The sequence below is a fragment of the Danio rerio genome, chromosome 4 (genome assembly GCF_049306965.1).
Source record: "Danio rerio strain Tuebingen ecotype United States chromosome 4, GRCz12tu, whole genome shotgun sequence".
Taxonomy (NCBI): Eukaryota; Metazoa; Chordata; class Actinopteri; order Cypriniformes; family Danionidae; genus Danio; species Danio rerio.
In genome coordinates this window covers 38,326,418-38,343,790 of record NC_133179.1, presented here as the reverse complement: position 1 = coordinate 38,343,790, position 17,373 = coordinate 38,326,418, and the positions used below count along the sequence as shown (strand labels likewise).

The following is a 17,373-nucleotide window of genomic DNA, read 5'->3' as shown; positions in this document are numbered from 1 at the left end:
AAGCAAGAATCATACCCCTAGACCAACGAGCCAATAAAATCTGAAGTCTTCACATGGTATCAGAAGCAGACGGTCAGAAATCTTTCTCTAATGATTGAGTCAGTACATACCTTCAAAATCTCAAACGTTGAAGCAGGGCTTGTGCTTCACTTGGACCCGGGACTTCTACTGCCCAAAAAAAGAGTCGCAGCCCCTTTTTTGCTTATAAATTGTTGTTGTTTTTATCCAGTAGCTGCAGTGAGGTAAATAGATCTTATCCATTTCACAGATTAAAGCTGCATGGCAAAACCACACATAACATTATGTAAGTGATTAGTGGAGGAGGATGGTGATAGCATCAAATAGCTATCTCAGCGCATAGTATCAGAACCACTCACTAATTTGTGTGATTGAAATAGGTCTCATTCATTTCACTGATATGAAGCTGCAAGGAAAGAAGGAAAAGGTTCCATCAAGATTTGAACTCAGATCACTGGATTCAAAGTCCCGAGTGCTAACTATTATACCATGGAATCAAAACCTTTGCAAGATGATATCTGATGCTTGCAAACTGCCGTTGAAACAGGCCTCTGTGAACACCATGATGTCCCTCAAAACAACAGACACTTTCAAGGGCTTGTCTTGGATTTGAACCTGTGAGCCCTTGCACCTAAAGCAAGAATCATACCCCTAGACCAGGGCTATTCAATTGGCAGCCTGCGGACTGAAGCCGGACCCCAAGGCAGTTTGTTTCGACCATCCAAATAGTGTGACCAAGACATCAAAAATAAATTTAGTTAATTCGAAAAACGGACGCTATACTTATGAAGTGACGTGCGTCTGTTCAGCGCGAGCTGCAGTTAAAGGCTGCACAGAGCATGAGTCACCATAAGTGAGTGGTGCGGACAGCCGAAAACATTTGAATTTTGTAGGAAATGCCTTTTGTACAATGCACTGTAATCATTAATAGAGATGCAAAGATTAGCTAATTTCACTATTAAGTGTGCTTTAATTTGTTACAGTTAATTAATCCTAAAAGCTTCTTTAAGCCGCATTTCTGTTGCACAGAAAAATTATGACAAGTTGCCAACTGTGCGCTAGTTTAAAGTTCCAAGTATGTACAAGGCTACTACGCGCATACACTGCAGCGGCCATTCCCAGATCACGTCTTTTCCGCTTGCAAGTTTGCTATTTCTGAAGCGGCTCAGCTGCAGCTGAACAGGAGAGAACCCGCAGAAACAATTTGCGCGCACAAGTGGAGCAACGCACTTGCCTTTGTCCGGGCGCACGCAGTAGAAAACATCTCACGGTAAGAGTTGTGCATGCCTTTCAGTGCAATGTAAACAAAAGATATGTTAGACAAGTCATTATTAAAATTATTATGTACGCATGAACCCAGATGATAACAACAGTTAATCTAAATAGCTACTTCCCTAATATAAAGCTTGTTGTTCTAATTTACATTAGACGTGATAACCGTGAAAGCATGACTATTATTCAGACTATAATCCTACAACCAAATCTATAATGTTGCATCACTAATTGTTATGCTGCTCAAAACATAACATATGAATGTGTCTGAATGTAGAAGAAGCCTACTTCAGCAATGCACTGCTTTTGTTGTGTGAAATACAACATTGTGAATGTTTGTAAAGAAAAAAAAAGTCAATTGGACAATGCAGTTGTTTTAAAATACAATATATTAACATTTGAATGTAGGAAAAGCCAACGTGGGTGTCTTTATGAGTACAAATACAGCATATGGGCACTTATATGTAGTTGTGTCATCACTTGTATAGCAAGTCTCCAGCCCATTGTTTGGGATGCTTTTTATGAACCGGACCCCATGACAAATTGAATAGCCCTGCCTCAGACCAACGAGCCACTGCAAAACAGCAACTTTATATGGCAACACTATCTGCTGACATACCGGCATTCTCAGAAAAAGGCCTCTGTGTAAGCCACAATGCCCTTACAAAACAAAAGACAACTGTAAGGGCTCAACCGATGGATGGGTGGCTGTAAGGGCACAATGGATTTCCTTTAAAAACATGGTTGATTACTCCATATATCATGCCTACAACAGTGAGTGAAGTGTTTATTTATCGAAAACGCACGTAAGCATTTGGCATACTAAAAATGCACTTCAGGGATTTGGACAAGTCAGGGGGAACAGGTTGTGGCATGTTGTGTGTTGCATAACATTGCCATACGTCATTGATGTCTCTTGGACATAAATGAGGAAAGTTTTCAGTACTTTAAGCCGCAAAAGTGCTGTTTGCCAGATGTTTATAAAACTGTTCTTCTCTCAGCCGCCATCATTGTGTTTACATAAATGCGAGGAGCGCAACACATTTACAACCCCACCTACTGCAGTGTAGAAGTGCTGGAAAACAGTATAGCGTCACTCAGCTTTTTCAAACATTATTCAGACATGAAACATCCTGTGCACATGAGAAAATGTTCTGCCGCATTCATATCATGTGTGCAACTTTTTGTCCATGTGTTTCTTAATGCCTAGTTCACACTAGAGGATTTTAAGCCTGATTTGAGCCCGATTTGGAAGTTAACGAGCTCGCCGACAGATCGGGCTGTGATCGGGAAGAAATCTGCGGGTGCACGGCGCTCGCCGCTCTTTATGTGTGAACTAATGAACAACAGATCAACGAGGCTCGCTGATGCGTCGCCGACACCTTGCAGACGGAAATCCAACATTCAGCATGCTAAATATTCCAGAGCAGTCGGCCGACTCAACCCCACGTGTGGTCAGATGTAGTGACGAGCTGCAGCCAATGAGAGAGCATATCAGCATGAGCTAAATGCCTGTGTGTTCAGGAGCTCAGCAGAAACATCTGTGATTGGTCAGAATGGGCATCGGTGCACTCGCTTCATTCTGCGTTAGCACAGACATGAGAGTTGGCTATATTAACAGTGGAACTAAAATTGTGTAACTATTAGAATTACCATACTGCTCATTCTGACCGTTCTCATATAAAACACCATATTGTCACAACATATTTACATTCAAAGCTATAATTGAGATATTAAAATTAAGCTTTGAATGTCAGGCATCATATTTAATGACACCATTACCTTAAAAATATAATATTTTTTTGGTAATACAGCCTATAAATATGTAGTTAAGATACTAAAACACTTAAAGGTCTTGGCTTTCATTTTCACTTTCAAACAGGAGCTATTTGGCGGCACAGAATCTGCTGTTTTGAAAGATATCTGAAGTAAATTGATGTTTTTGCCATCAGAAAGTTTTGTTTATGTTAGCAGGAAGTTGCCAGGCAAGAAAATGCACACACATTTAAAGTCACAGCGAAAAGTATCAGACATGCATGCATTCATTTTGACCAATATGGTAATTTAAGGCAGAAATGCTCAGTTCTTTACTGTTTTGTAATAAAAAAAATAACAATGTCAGAAAGAAATACACTGATAGTTAGAAAACGGCAGGGTGTTATAAATATGTTAGTTTTATTTCAAAGAGTTATAAAATTACAAAAATTAAAAACTTTGTGTATCTATCCACTCGAACCATGCAGATGAGTGATTAATCCGCTCATAAATCAGCTGATTTGACGATGTTTTTAAATGCTTTCTCCAAAGCTTGAAACGCTGTCAGTGATGTAATCAGCACACAAGCAGCCAATAGTGTTCAGCTTTTTCTGATGGCTCCTCCCTCAAATTTTCATTGGCTGTGGTTTGGTAGCTTGAATGAGCTGATGGGGAATGAGATGTTGTCAGATCATGTAGTGTGTGACCCCCCTCTTGTGGATCATTCACAGAGTGTTGCGTAGTGTGAACACCACAGAGATTAAAATGACACAAAGTCAAGTCATGTAGTGTGAACAGCACAGCGATCTGCTGATGTTTAAAATCCTGTAGTGTGAACTAGGCTTAAGTAGGGAGCACGAGTCATTACTTCCACTTTCTTTAGTGACCTCACTGGTTGACCTGGAGCAGATTAATTCGCTTCAGTCAAAAACAGGGGACTGAAGGAGTTAGAGTTCTACCTTCAAATTCATCTCAACAAATCAACGTTAATCCTTTTTCTCAACATCCTGTTTCTCATCACTTTTTATTAAATATAATTATTTAATTAATTTTTACTAAATTTAATTATTAATTATAGAACTTTGACTTGATTTATCTAATGTATATGTTCACACTGCTTAATGTAAGAATGTTCAGTGTCCTTGTTTCTCTGTTTGCTTATTTTAATTTTGTTTTCAGGAGACTCACAAAAACCAGGTCATAGGCCATGGAGATCTCTCTCTCTCTCTCTCTCTGTCCCTCTGAACAAAGTATCGATGCAGAGGAGAAGAAAAACACCTGTTCTAGTTGTCCTGATATTGTCTACAGTAATTTACCTGTTTGATTCATCTGTTTTGATTGTAATTCTTTTTAAAGTAATTCCTTTTGTATGGAGATAGACACTGTGTGTAGTAAGGATAGTGTAGCAGACTGTTGATGGAACCAGTTTCATAACACAGCTGAACGTACAAGAAACATTAATTCATTTTCTTGTCGGCTTGGTCCCTTGCCTCAGCGGAATTAACCGCCAACTTATCCAGCAAGTTTTTACGCAGTGGATGCCCTTCCAGCTGCAACCCATCTGTGGGAAACATCCACACTCACATTCACAACCACACTCATACACTACAGTCTATTTAGCCTACCTGTACCACATGTCTTTGGACTGTGGGGGAAACCAGAACACCCGGAGGAAACCCACGCAAAGGCAGGGAGAACATGCAAACTCCACACAGAAACACCAACTGAGCCGAGGTTCTAACCAGTGACCTTCTTGCTGTGAGACGACAGCACTACCTGCTGCCCCACTGCCTCACCGTACAAGGTCCATCCTTGAGATTTTAACACAGATGGTCTCTTGTGTCTATTGTGACCCTGATTTAGCTTTTCACAGGTCGGAGATCAGCTCTTAATAACTTAGGGTCGACCTAACCCCCAGGAACCATGTCGCTATCCATATCTGGAGTTAGATACAATTCTTTCTTAACGCACGCATTGAGGCCATCCATATCTGGAGCTAGATACAATACTTCATTGACACGAGCATTTAGAATTGTCTATTTTTGCTGTAACCAATGAGAACTGTTTACCTGGATCCCACCCTTTCTGGACTTGTGTAGAGTATAATTACTGCATTGTTGTACTGTAAGTCAGAGTGACCTAGGAACTCATTGCAAATGTTGAGCTGGCTTCTGCTGATGAAACTGCAAACTATCTTCAGTAAACTTCATTTATTTATTTGAATCTTTGACTCCGGCTCTTCTTCATCTGACAGACTGGTCATTCTTTGGGTTAAACTTTATACCATCCCTACCGTAGTAAACTAGAACTTACAAATAAAGATCCTTTACTAATAAAAGATGCAACACAGGACAATTGAATGGGCTTTCTAAACTTGATGCCCTGCTATACTGCAAACTAACCGTCCTGGTAACCATGATTTGTTTCTCATTCAGGGAGTCAGACAGAGAACATCATCCAAAACAACACTAGCTACATGAATACACTGGAGAGTGTGGAGAGTGGGAGAAACGCGACACATTTACAACCCCACCAACAACCCCAGTGTAGGAGTGTTAGAAAAGAGTATACCGTCCCTCAGCCTTTTTAAACATTATTCAGACATGAAAAATCTTGTGCATATGAAAAATGTTGTGCTGCATTCATATCATGTGTGCAACTTCTTGTCCATGTGTTTCTCAAGCTGCGGCAATTGAGTGAAACTCTGTGGACACTGATCAGATCTGTACGGTCTCTCTCCAGTGTGAATCCTCTTCTGTTTTCAGATGTGTTAACCAATAACACTTCTTGTAACAGTGTGAATCGTCTGGTGCAGTTTCAAATTTGGAGCTGTAAGAAAAGTCTTCTCACACTCAAGCACATATACTCTTTCACACCAGTGTGGATCTTCATGTGTTCATTAGGGTTTGCTGATCGGTTGAAACTCTTTTCACACTGAGTGCATGTAAATGGTTTCTCTCCAGTGTGAGTCTTCATGTGTTTATTAAGGTCTGAGGAGTTGCTGAAACTCATCCCACACCAAAGCTGCGGTCATACTAGAGTTTAAGCATGCGAAATTCTGTTGTTTGATTTCTCTCCAGTGTGGATCCTCAAGTGTAGATTACAGGATGATGACTGGCTGAAACTCTTCCCACACTGAGTGCATGTGAATGGTTTCTCTCCAGTGTGGATCTTCATGTGTTTATTAAGGTGTGATGATTGGCTGAAACTCTTCTCACACTGAGTGCACATGAATGGTTTCTCTCCAGTGTGGATCCTCATGTGTTTATTAAGGTGTGATGATTGGCTGAAACTCTTCCCACACTGAGTGCATGTGAATGGTTTCTCTCCAGTGTGGATCATCATGTGTATATTAAGGGATGATAATAGGCTGAAACTCTTCCCACACTGAGTGCATGTGAATGGTTTCTCTCCAGTGTGGATCCTCATATGTAGATTAAGGTTCGATGATTGGCTGAAACTCTTCCCACACTGAGTGCATGTGAATGGTTTCTCTCCAGTGTGGTTCATCATGTGTAGATTAAGGTGTGATGATTGGCTGAAACTCTTCCCACACTGAGTGCATGTGAATGGTTTCTCTCCAGTGTGGATCATCATGTGTAGATTAAGGTGTGATGATTGGCTGAAACTCTTCCCACACTGAGCGCATGTGAATGGTTTCTCTCCAGTGTGGATCCTCATGTGTTTATTACGGTTTGATGATAGGCTGAAACTCTTCCCACACTGAGTGCATGTGAATGGTTTCTCTCCAGTGTGGATCATCATGTGTAGATTAAGGGATGATAATAGGCTGAAACTCTTCCCACACTGAGTGCATGTGAATGGTTTCTCTCCAGTGTGTATCATCATGTGTAGATTAAGGTGTGACGATTGGCTGAAACTCTTCCCACACTGAGCGCAGGTGAATGGTTTCTCTCCAGTGTGGATCCTCATGTGTTTATTACGGTTTGATGATAGGCTGAAACTCTTCCCACACTGAGTGCATGTGAATGGTTTCTCTCCAGTGTGGATTCTCATGTGATGTTTAAGGTGTGATGATTGGCTGAAACTCTTCCCACACTGAGTGCATGTGAATGGTTTCTCTCCAGTGTGGATCCTCATGTGAATCTTAAGTTTGCTTTTTTTTGCCAAACTCTTTCCACACTGAGTGCAGGTGAAACAATTCTTGTCTCTCCTTTTCAAAATACCATCAGTCTGTAAATTAGTTTTTTCCTCACTTTTGACATGATGTTCCTCCTCTTTACTCCCCTCATTCTGTTCAATTAGGTCTGAAAAATATAAAAAATAAAAAAAAAACATTCGTTTTCATTAAGTCTATAAAACTCTGCATGAATATCTTCATCAAAAGCAGAAAATTGAAAAGACACTGGAAACATTGGCTACACACACTGTAATTTTGATGCACATTAAATGTAAAATTTATCAGGTCATATTTTGTTCTGTCCATTAATGTGTACACATTTAAACAGATTTAATTCAATTAATGTTTATTTAGTGCTTTTACAATGTAAAATGTGTCAACGCCGCTTAACATAGAAGTTATAGTAAATTGAATCTGTCAGTCCAGTTTTCAGAGTTTCTTACATAATTGATCATAAAAGTAATTTTGTTCATATTGATAAGACAGATTTGAAAGCTGTAAATGACCTGTTTTTATTCGTATTTATTCATAATTAAAACAAAATGTTTTTCTAAAATGTGTAAAGTAGACCAGGGCTCAAAATTAACCTTTTTGCTTGGTAGCACCAGTGCTCCTAATTTAAAAAATGTAGGCGCATCAACCAAAATTTTGTCGCACCCACCAATTATAAGCACCGTTACCACAAGTTTTATACAAACAGATTTATTGCATTTGAAATCAACACTAATCAAACTAACAAGCAAAAAAATATATGCATGCATGAGGAAAATATGTCTCAACGAAATCCCATTATCACAAAAAATACCATAAATACTATAAATGAGGGACCAAAAGATACACAGACCACTCACCAGCCCTTCACGCACTGCTTGACACAACTGAATCTGTTAACGCTTGCTGTGCTGTTCTCACGGGTGCTGTCTGATACTGCACTGATTTTGACATATACTGTACCTTATTATATGCATACGTCATGTTAATAGCAATACCGGTCTTTTCATGAGCAGCGATATTAGTTTAATCAGTGCAAGCCCGCTTGTGATGTTTAATCTAAATTTACAATATATGCAATTGTACATAAAATGTGGTCTAAAAATATATTTTAAGTGTAGTCTAAAAATATACATACGCAATAAAAAATTATAAACCAGAGTTGTGCAGATAAAGAACAGTATATAGTGCAAAAAGGCTCGTGCACATGATGATTATGATAAAGTGACAGTTTCATAATATATGTGAATGTAGTATGATGTGTCTAACTGGTAGACCAATGTTACATAAAGTGACCAGTGCAGATGAATGTGTGCATGTGTGTGTGTTTTCATGTGTGTCAGAGTCCAAAAATGCATGTGGAGGGAGAGGGGAGTGGTGGCAGAGTTGGGAGAGGGTTCAGCTTCCTGACAGCCTGATGGATAAAGCTGTCTTGCAGTCTGTTGGTCCTGGCCTGGAGACTTCGCATTCTCCACCCTGATGGCAGCAGACTGAAGAAGCTATGCATTGGGTAAGTGAGGTCTGCTGTTATGCAGAGGGCTTTTCGGGTGAGACGGGTGCTGTAAATGTCCTGGAGGAAGGGTAGAGGGACACCAATGATCTTCTCAGCTGTTCTCACTATGCGCTGAAGAGTTTTCCTGCAGGATGCATTGCAGGCTCCAAACCACACAGTGATGCAGCTGGTCAGGATGCTCTCAATTGTGCCTCTGTAGAAGGTCTGCATGATTGAGGCTGGTGATCTTGCTCTTTTAAGTTTGTGGAGGAAGTAGCTGTGATTTTTTTGTCCAGGAGAGATACTCAGTGATTTGTACACCCAGGAACTTAGTGCTGCTCACATGCTCCACAGACGCACTGTTAATGGTCATTGAAGCATGCAGAGTGTGCACTTTCTTGAAGTCAATAACTATCTCCTTTGTCTTTTCCACATTAAAGAAGAGATTGTTGTCTCTGCACCACTCGGCCAGATGGCTCACCTTGCTTCTGTAGTTTTTCTAATCGTTTTTGTTGATGAGACCTACCACAGTTGTGTCATCCGCAAATATCATGAAAAGATTGGAGTTGTGAGATGGTGCACAGTCATGAATCAGAAAAGTGAAGAGGATAGGGCTCAGCATCCCTGAGAGGCCCCAGTGTTTAGAGTGATGGTGCTGGATGTGTTACTGTCGGCCAGTACTGCTTGTGGTCTTCCGCTGAGAAAATCCAGCAGCTAGTTACACAGAGAGGTGTTACTCTGACAGCTGGACCAGTTTTTGAGTGAGCTGTTGTGGGATGATAGTGTTAATTGCTGAACTGAAGTCTATGAACAGCATTCGGATGTAGGAGTCTGTTTTGTCCAGATGTGTGAGCGCTGAGTGAAGTGCAGTGGAGATGGCGTCATCAGTCGAGTGGTAGGACCGATATGTAAACTGAAAGGGGTCCAAGGAGGGGGCAGGACAGACTTAATATGCTGCATCACAAGCTGGAAGCTCCTCTCTGTGTGGTGTAAACAAAGACCAGTGTGTTATTGCCCGTGTTGGAAAGTCTGTGTGTTGGTGTATTTTTGGAAACACACTTTTTAGGTCTGCATGGTTAAAGTCCCCAGCCAGGATGAGAAAAGCATCTGGGTGGGCTGTAGGCTGCTCACTGATGTGCAGGTACAGGTCTTTCAGTGCCTCAGTCATGTTGTTGGCATTGGAGCTGGGAGGGATGTAAACAGAAAAAAGCAGTATGGCTGTTTATTCCCTCTGTAGATAAAACGGCTGGCACTTTAAAACCATAAACTTCACCAGTGGCAAGCAGTTTTTGCAGACTACAATGGTATCACGACTGGAACCGCAATGTCCAGAACATAGTCACTGAGCCAAGTTTCTGTAAACACAAATGCACAACAGTTCTTTACAGTCTTTTAAGATGAACGAAGTAGATGGCTATAGTCCAGTTTGTTGTCTAGCAAGCGTACGTTCGCTAGAATGATGAAGGGAATAGCAGGTTTGTGTGGGTTAGTCGCTAGCCTAGTTCAGATCCCCCAACGCTTGCCCCTCTTCTGCTTTCTCTTGCCTCCATTGTGGGCGAGGTGTTGAAGTGGGGGTCGGAGGATGAGTAGGCCTCTGGAGCAAACGGAGATTTTGCAGCTCCTCCGTGTCTGCGGAGTTTAACTTGTAAAGTTTGGTTCTGCCGATGTCGAGCAAAAATTTAAGACTATATGTGCGCTTAAGCACAGATAAACGCAGCGAGGACGTACATGACAAAGAACACAAAAACACTGTCTTGTCGAGAAAGAGAGAAGCCGCAGCGTGTGCACGTGCCTTCATCTTAGAAAAAGCAAGAGTGGAAGTGGAAGAGTGGTTAACACCAGAGTGGATGCAGCGAAAGAGCGAGTGACTGGTCTGGAGTCTGTGTTGGGTGGATACTCTGACTCTCTTACTACGCTGGAAAAAGAGTTTAGTATCTTGAAAAAAGAAGCTGGCTCTGCTGAGACCAAAGCGAAGATCTTGAGGAGAGGTCTCCCCGCTCAAATCACTATACGCAGCAAACCAGTGGACGACAAGGAACTGCCATGCGCCTTCGTAATTAAATGCCACTACTTTTCCGAACAAGAGGATATTTTGAAGAAAGCCATTGAAATGAAGGCAATCACGACAGTACACTGGGCTGTCAAAGACAATACAAATGTTAATGTCAATCTCCGGTTAACTTTTAAATTACCACTATAGCATGTTCGTTGTTATTTCTAGCTCTCAAGTATGTTTTGTCAATAATGGTGTAGCTTCGTATTAAAACATCAAGAGCTGTTCAAATGGTTTTGTTTTATATGTAAGATCCCACATGGTAAGCTAGTTAAGAGTGGGAGTAGCTGGAAGTGTGAGCAAGTTTACATGCAAGGTTTCAATGTTGTGTTGTTTCGTGTTTATAAGTGTTTGTGTGATCACCCCATTTTTTTTCTTTTTTCTCTTTTTTTTCCTCTCTCCCCCACACATCTCCCTACATACAAAACCCACAGATTCCTTTTAGATGCTTCTGATAAATGTTTTCGACAGCCCTCCATAAAATGGGTGGAGTAAAGACAAACTTTACCAGTTGGAATGTGTGGGGGCTAAATCACCCAGTGAAACAAAACAAGGTGTTCGCACATCTTAATAAGTAAAAATCCGATATTGTATATTCACAGGAGACACATCTGTTGAAAAAAAACTATTCTAAACATAATAGAGGAGGCTATACACAAATATATCATTCTAATTTTAACAGCAAAAGAAGGGGCGTTGCTGTTCTCATACATAAGAATGTACAGTTTGTTTTGGAGTCAAATGTGTTGGATAAAAATGGCAGATACATAATAATCCAAGGTTAACTTTTTAACATGTCTGTGGTCCTGGCCAATGTGTATGCTTCTAATTGGGACAATGAAAAATCTTTCAGAGATTTATTTTCAATTTTGCCTAGTCTCGACACAATTTAATTTTAGGAGGCGATTTAAATTGTGTTTTGCACCCAATTTTGGACCGATCTAGCTCTTCGAGTAATACATTAAGTTAGCCAGCACAATGTATCAACTCCTTTCTTCAGACATATAATGTAAGTGACCCCTGGAGATTTAAATATCAATCTTCCAAGCAATTTTTCCTCTATTCACCAGTGCATCAAACCTATTCCAGGATTGACCATTTTCTCCTGGACAAGCAGTTACTTCCCTTAATGTCAGAAGCAGAGTATGGTAGTATTGTTATTTCGGACTATTGTCCAGTCTCACTAAAGCTATGTTTTCCAGGCAATGTAATCCTTCAACGTACATGGCGGTTTAACTCAAAACTCTTGGCAGACGATGATTTTGTAAAATTTATTGATGCTCAAATTGATTTCTTCCTTAAGACAAAGGAATCCCCAGAGATAAGTTATAGCATCCTATGGGATACTCAGAAACATATATACGAGGACAAATTTTAGATTAAGCTAGTGCAATTAAAATTTAAATAGTGAAAGTCAAAACGGCTTACAGAGATTATAAATAAAAATTAATACAATTGATCAGCAACACTCAACATCACCTTCCGAAGAGCTCCATAAGAAAAGACTCCTTCTGCAAGCGGAATATGACTCCCTGACAGATGAAAATGCAGAGGATCTCCACATAAGATTCACGCCAGATTCATTGTGAACAAGGGAAATAAGCAGGCAGGTTATTGTGTTACCAACTGAAACAATCCTCAGCAGCTGGTTTTATAGCAGCAGTTAGTAAGGATGATGGCAGTATTATTACTGATCAACAGAGAATTAATGATCAATTAAAAAACTTAAATAAAACAGTTTACAGCTCTGAGGTAAACGAGATTGAACGTGAGAGCTTTTTTTATTATTTAGAATAACCATGCCTTTGTGATTTAGATTAGTTGGCATTAGAAGGAAATTTAACACCTTCTGTAATTGAAAATGCAATCAAAAAATTGAAAACTGGAAAAGCACCAGACCCCAATGGCTTCCCGTCCGAGTTTTATAAGAAGTTTACTGCCAAGCTAACACCCCTTTTGTGCAAGGTATTTGCTGAAGCTCTTGTTTCGGAATCACTCTTTCCTTAGATGCCCATAAGGCATTTGATAGAATAGAGTAGATCTATTTTTTTACAGCGCTTAAAAAAATTGGTTTTGATCCTGGATTCTGTTCCTTGGTTAAAATTTTATATTCCAGGCCCCAAGCATCGATTCAAACAAATAATATTATTTCTAAAGGCTTTCCACTCTCTAGAAGAACGAGACAGGGCTGCCCTCTGCTCTTTGACATTGCCATTGAACCTCTTGCAACTGTATTAAGGAACTCAGATGGCTTGCAAGGAATTTTCAGAGAGGGACATAAACAAAAGCTCCTGCTATATGTGGATGATCTTCTTTTTCTGTCAAATCCAGAAACATGTATTCCAAAAGCTCTTACAATAATTTCAGAATTTGGAAATGCTTCTGGATAAAAAGTCAATCTAGCAAAGAGTCTCCTTTTCCCTATCAATGATAGTGCACAGCAAATGTCCTTCCAATCCTTTCCATTTTCAGTAAGTCCTGATAAATTTGTATAGTGAGTGTGACACGCAAATATAAGGATTTGTTCAATAATAATTTTAAAACGGCATTAGTGCCCAAGGACGTTTTTAGTGCTCAAGGACACCTTACAAACAGTAGGAGAACAAAAAAAGCAACAACCTTAAGAAGGTAGAGAAAATGGGAGACTAATAATACATAAAATAATGACAAAAGACACGAGAACAAGCAACAAGAAAGAAACTCATTCCTGTCTTTCAATGAGTGCTTATGTGCATTTAGGAGAACTAGGCAGCACACTCAGGGCTGCAAGATGGATTTAATTTAGTATTCTTATTATTAAAATATATCTGAATGAGGATCAAATGACTGAGTTGGTCTTTGAGAATAAAAATTAACCTGTTTGTTCTTGCAGATCTTCCTGTTTGACTGTGAATGTTTCTTCAATCTTCACATCTTCACTCTCCTCTTTAATAAACACCATCTTTATAACAGTGTGGAGATCAGTCGCTTCAGCAGGAGATTTCCTCTGTGTTTGCACACTTTATTCTGTTTAAAATGAACAAAACAATGAACAGAAACAAACTTATCTTTAACATTTGCTTTAACAGTTTCTTTATATGAGAGTAATTAACAAACAAAAATCAGATATGTCTGATCAAGAAACAATAGCCACTGATCAGCTGATTAAAACTAGTACTCCATTTCTTATATATAGTGATGTATATTTATAATGGAATGACATTGTGCTATTCAATCAATTAAACTTTCATTAAAACACTTAATACACACTTTTACTTTATTCAAGTATCTTCTTAATTGTTTTGTTTGTTTTATTTATCTTCACAGCAAATTTTAGATAGTAGATTTAACTACCTTGGAGTTAAAATTAACACTCCCTCAGAGTTTATATGGGAATCACTATACGTGTTAAAAATAACACTTTTGAAAGTGTTAACATTGTCAACACCAAGAGAGTGTTAATTAGCAAACTCTTGTTGTGTAAAATATCTGTTCAATTTCCGAAAAAATACCAGCAGCTGTGGCTGCCAGAATCTTTTTGTGAAAAACATGGAAGTTTTATAGAACTGTATAAATTTACAAAAAATAACCATATTTCATGAACTAATACAATATTCAGTTTACAAAATCATAGCTTAGTGCAAAAAAATGTAAAGTCTTTAGATGCAATAATGTTTTCATGTGTGATGGCAAGTAGCAAACAGATTTTGACTGCATTAGTAACTACACAGTTACCTTTAAACAAAAGAAGATACAGCATAACATCAAATTTTCTCAGTTCATCTTGGACTTGAACAGAGACGCTATTATCCTCCACAATGGTGACACAAAAACCATTTTGCTGTTTTTCTTTCTTTTTTTTCATTTTTAGATTTTACGTAAAAATACCAGCAGCTGTGGTTGCCAGTAATCTGCTGTTTTTCACATTCATAAATTCAGTTCACAGAATATTTCTGTTAAAAGCACATTCAACAGTCTGTATTTTTTTATCGATCTCACACTGCAAATTTTAGATTTGGTAGATTTAACTACCTTAGAGTTAAAATTAACACTCCCTCAGTGTTTATATGGGAACCACTATAAGTGTTAAAATAACATTTTTAAAAGTGTTAAAATTTTTAACACCCAGAGTGTTAATTAGCAAACTCTTATTGTGTAAAATATCTGTTAAATGTATGTCAAAATACTGGCAGCAGTGGTTGCCAGAAATCTGCTGTTTTCAACATTTTAGATTCGTAAATTCAGTTTCCAGAATATTTCTGTTAAAAACAAATCCCATAGTCTGTATTTTTCATTCGAACACACGTAAGCCTTAAATTCCAGAGCAAAATCCTCACTAGTGTCCTCACTACAGAGGGCTGAACACTTAGACAGTGATGAAGTTAATGAGACAATTAAGTGTCTAATTAAAGGAGGATTGAGAATTGTTGATGAACAACTGTTAACAAGCAGAATCACTGAAGGACAGAAAAACACAAGCCAAAACCAAAGATGAAATCAACTGAGAAAAAAAAAACTCTAAATAAAATAATAATCAATAAAAATAAAACAAATTACACAATAAAAAATGTTATTTTTCAACATCTTTAAAAAAAAACTCATCAAATTAAACAACTTATCATGGAGCTTCACCTATTACTGACCTTTGACTTGATTTCTGTCATGTGAACAAAAACTCTTAATGAAATTTCTGTTGTTCATTTGAAGTCACCATGATGGAGGACAGAGTCTGCTTTAGTCAAGCTCTTCAACTTCTTACAATAAATGTCTTTTATTTTGGCTGCTATAGTTAGTGTTAATTACAATATTTATGCATATAGCATGGAAAGCTGAAAGAAAATTAAAATGACAGTCTGAAGAAGTTATTTATGATAATATAGCCATCCTTTCCTGCTTGTTTTTAATTCAGTATCATATTAATTATGTGTGAGAAATAAATAATATACATAAATGAAACCACTGAAGCTCCAATAATATATATAAAAATAAAAACCAATATTTACAATGAGAATGGTTGATCTATGGCAGAACTTAAAAACACCCAGACATCAACAATTAGTCTTTGAATCTCAATGATGGTGACAAACAAAAAATAAAAATCAAGTAAAAAAAAACACAACTGAAATATCACCTCCCAAAAACAACACAAAATAAAGAAAAAGAAAGAGATTGTAAAAACATAAAGCTGCATAATTTATTCATGCTGCAATGCATGCTGGGAGCTTTGTACTATGCTGGCACCCAGCATGCATTGCGGCATGAACTATGCAGCTCTTTTTTTTTTTTTTTTCAGCAACCACGGTTGAGGTTCATGTCCTGATTCTTGATGCCTGTGTGTCATAAAGAGTAATTTGGAGCTTGAATGTTTAGTGCATGACACTCTAATTATTAATTGCATCCTAATTGTTTGTTGAATTTTCTATGAAGAGCAGCAGACTGCCAGAAGTATTGTCCCATGCAGTTTTAATACAACTATATTTGCATATCTTTATGAATCAACTTATTAAACACCTGAAATTATATCTATAACAATTAACCATAAACAGTATAGTTTCTCTTGATCTTTCTTGCTATAGCTGATGAGTTTAAGAAACACAGCTATAACAGTCAGAGAAACATTAGGATATCAGTGTAAAGCTTCAAGAGCTCAAATAAGCAGCCTCTGATCTCTATGATGGTGAGGTCAAATGAAATATTTTTAATAAAAAAAATATTCTTACATAAATGAAGTCAAACTGTAATCAGTGAAGCTGCTTATACTATTATTTAATGGAGTTGTTTAATCCTCTGTTTTAATTCAGTTGGTTTGGTGTGAGGCTGTGTCTGTAGTTTTATTTCTTCCTTCAATTTCTTATTCCTTCAGTGATTGTGCTTGTTAACAGCAGGTGTTCAACAGCAGGTGTCTCAATTCACTTATTTGTGGTCATTCCCTCTGTCTAGTGGACTAAACTAATTGACTAATTTAAGGGCCAGGTGAATGAGGGTGTGGCGAGATTTCAGACACTCTGATTAGTTTCTCAAATACAAGGGTTTTCTACAAAGGTAGATACATGTTACTCTGTGTGACAAGGAGGCAAATCAGCTTCTAATGCCGATCTAACTCTAGAATTTTAACACTTTACTCTGAATTACCTCAACACTTGAAATTTAACACCAATGAATTTGCTGTGTATTGTCTGTTTATAGCACTTTTTTGCACAAGACAAATTTCCTCTCTGGAACAAAAAGTTTATCCTATCTTTATTCAAAAAATAGACCTCATTACTGTAAGTTTTAGTAAATAGTACTACTTTGTATAAGGGTTAAAATAATATTGTCAACAGGTACATAATTTAGCACTGAATGAAAACACTGAAACTTTAATCAATCGCTTTATATAAGGCTAAACGCTTCAAAACAAACCTTTCTCCAGTTGAATCACAGCGCGAGAGCGGCGCAGGCTTATGACGTCACAAGTCACGCCAAAATAAAAGTCTTTTTTTTACTTTTTTGCCACTTACTCTTAGTCATGAGTCATGACTTATTATATATAGTTTTTCTCTGCGTTTGGACACTTTTAACAAATTAACAAAGCAATAAAAATGTCCTGTTTAAAATAAATAAAACTATGAACAGAAACAAAATAACTTCTCTTCAACAGTTTCTTTATATGAAGTAATTAACAAAAAGAAA

General features: G+C 38.1%; 1 protein-coding gene across 2 annotated transcripts; it reads right to left on the bottom strand.

The window, feature by feature from the left end:
• Positions 1 to 4,221: 4,221 nt before the first annotated feature.
• Positions 4,222 to 17,133, bottom strand: LOC137491092 (uncharacterized). 2 transcript variants are annotated; one of them, XM_073947651.1, is made up of 3 exons: positions 17,104 to 17,133; positions 13,579 to 13,728; positions 4,222 to 7,313 (listed from the first exon to the last, which is right to left on the bottom strand). In XM_073947651.1, exons 2-3 carry the CDS (start codon positions 13,661 to 13,663, stop codon positions 6,088 to 6,090), a joined length of 1,311 nt encoding a protein of 436 aa, XP_073803752.1. In that variant the 5' UTR covers positions 13,664 to 13,728; positions 17,104 to 17,133; the 3' UTR covers positions 4,222 to 6,087. The 2 variants fall into 2 exon arrangements, 1 of the variants encoding a protein (XP_073803752.1); XR_012402215.1 differs by lacking the exons at positions 4,222 to 7,313; positions 17,104 to 17,133 and adding an exon at positions 9,309 to 9,435 and having other exon boundaries at positions 13,579 to 13,641.
• Positions 17,134 to 17,373: the final 240 nt, after the last annotated feature.

Excerpts from the sequence above, each read along its gene's own strand:
- LOC137491092 (XM_073947651.1), bottom strand. The coding sequence starts at position 13,663 with ATGGTGTTTATTAAAGAGGAGAGTGAAGATGTGAAGATTGAAGAAACA. Across the intron at positions 7,314-13,578 it reads AGATCTGCAAGAACAAACAG|ACCTAATTGAACAGAATGAG; the intron begins GTTAATTTTTAT and ends TATATTTTTCAG.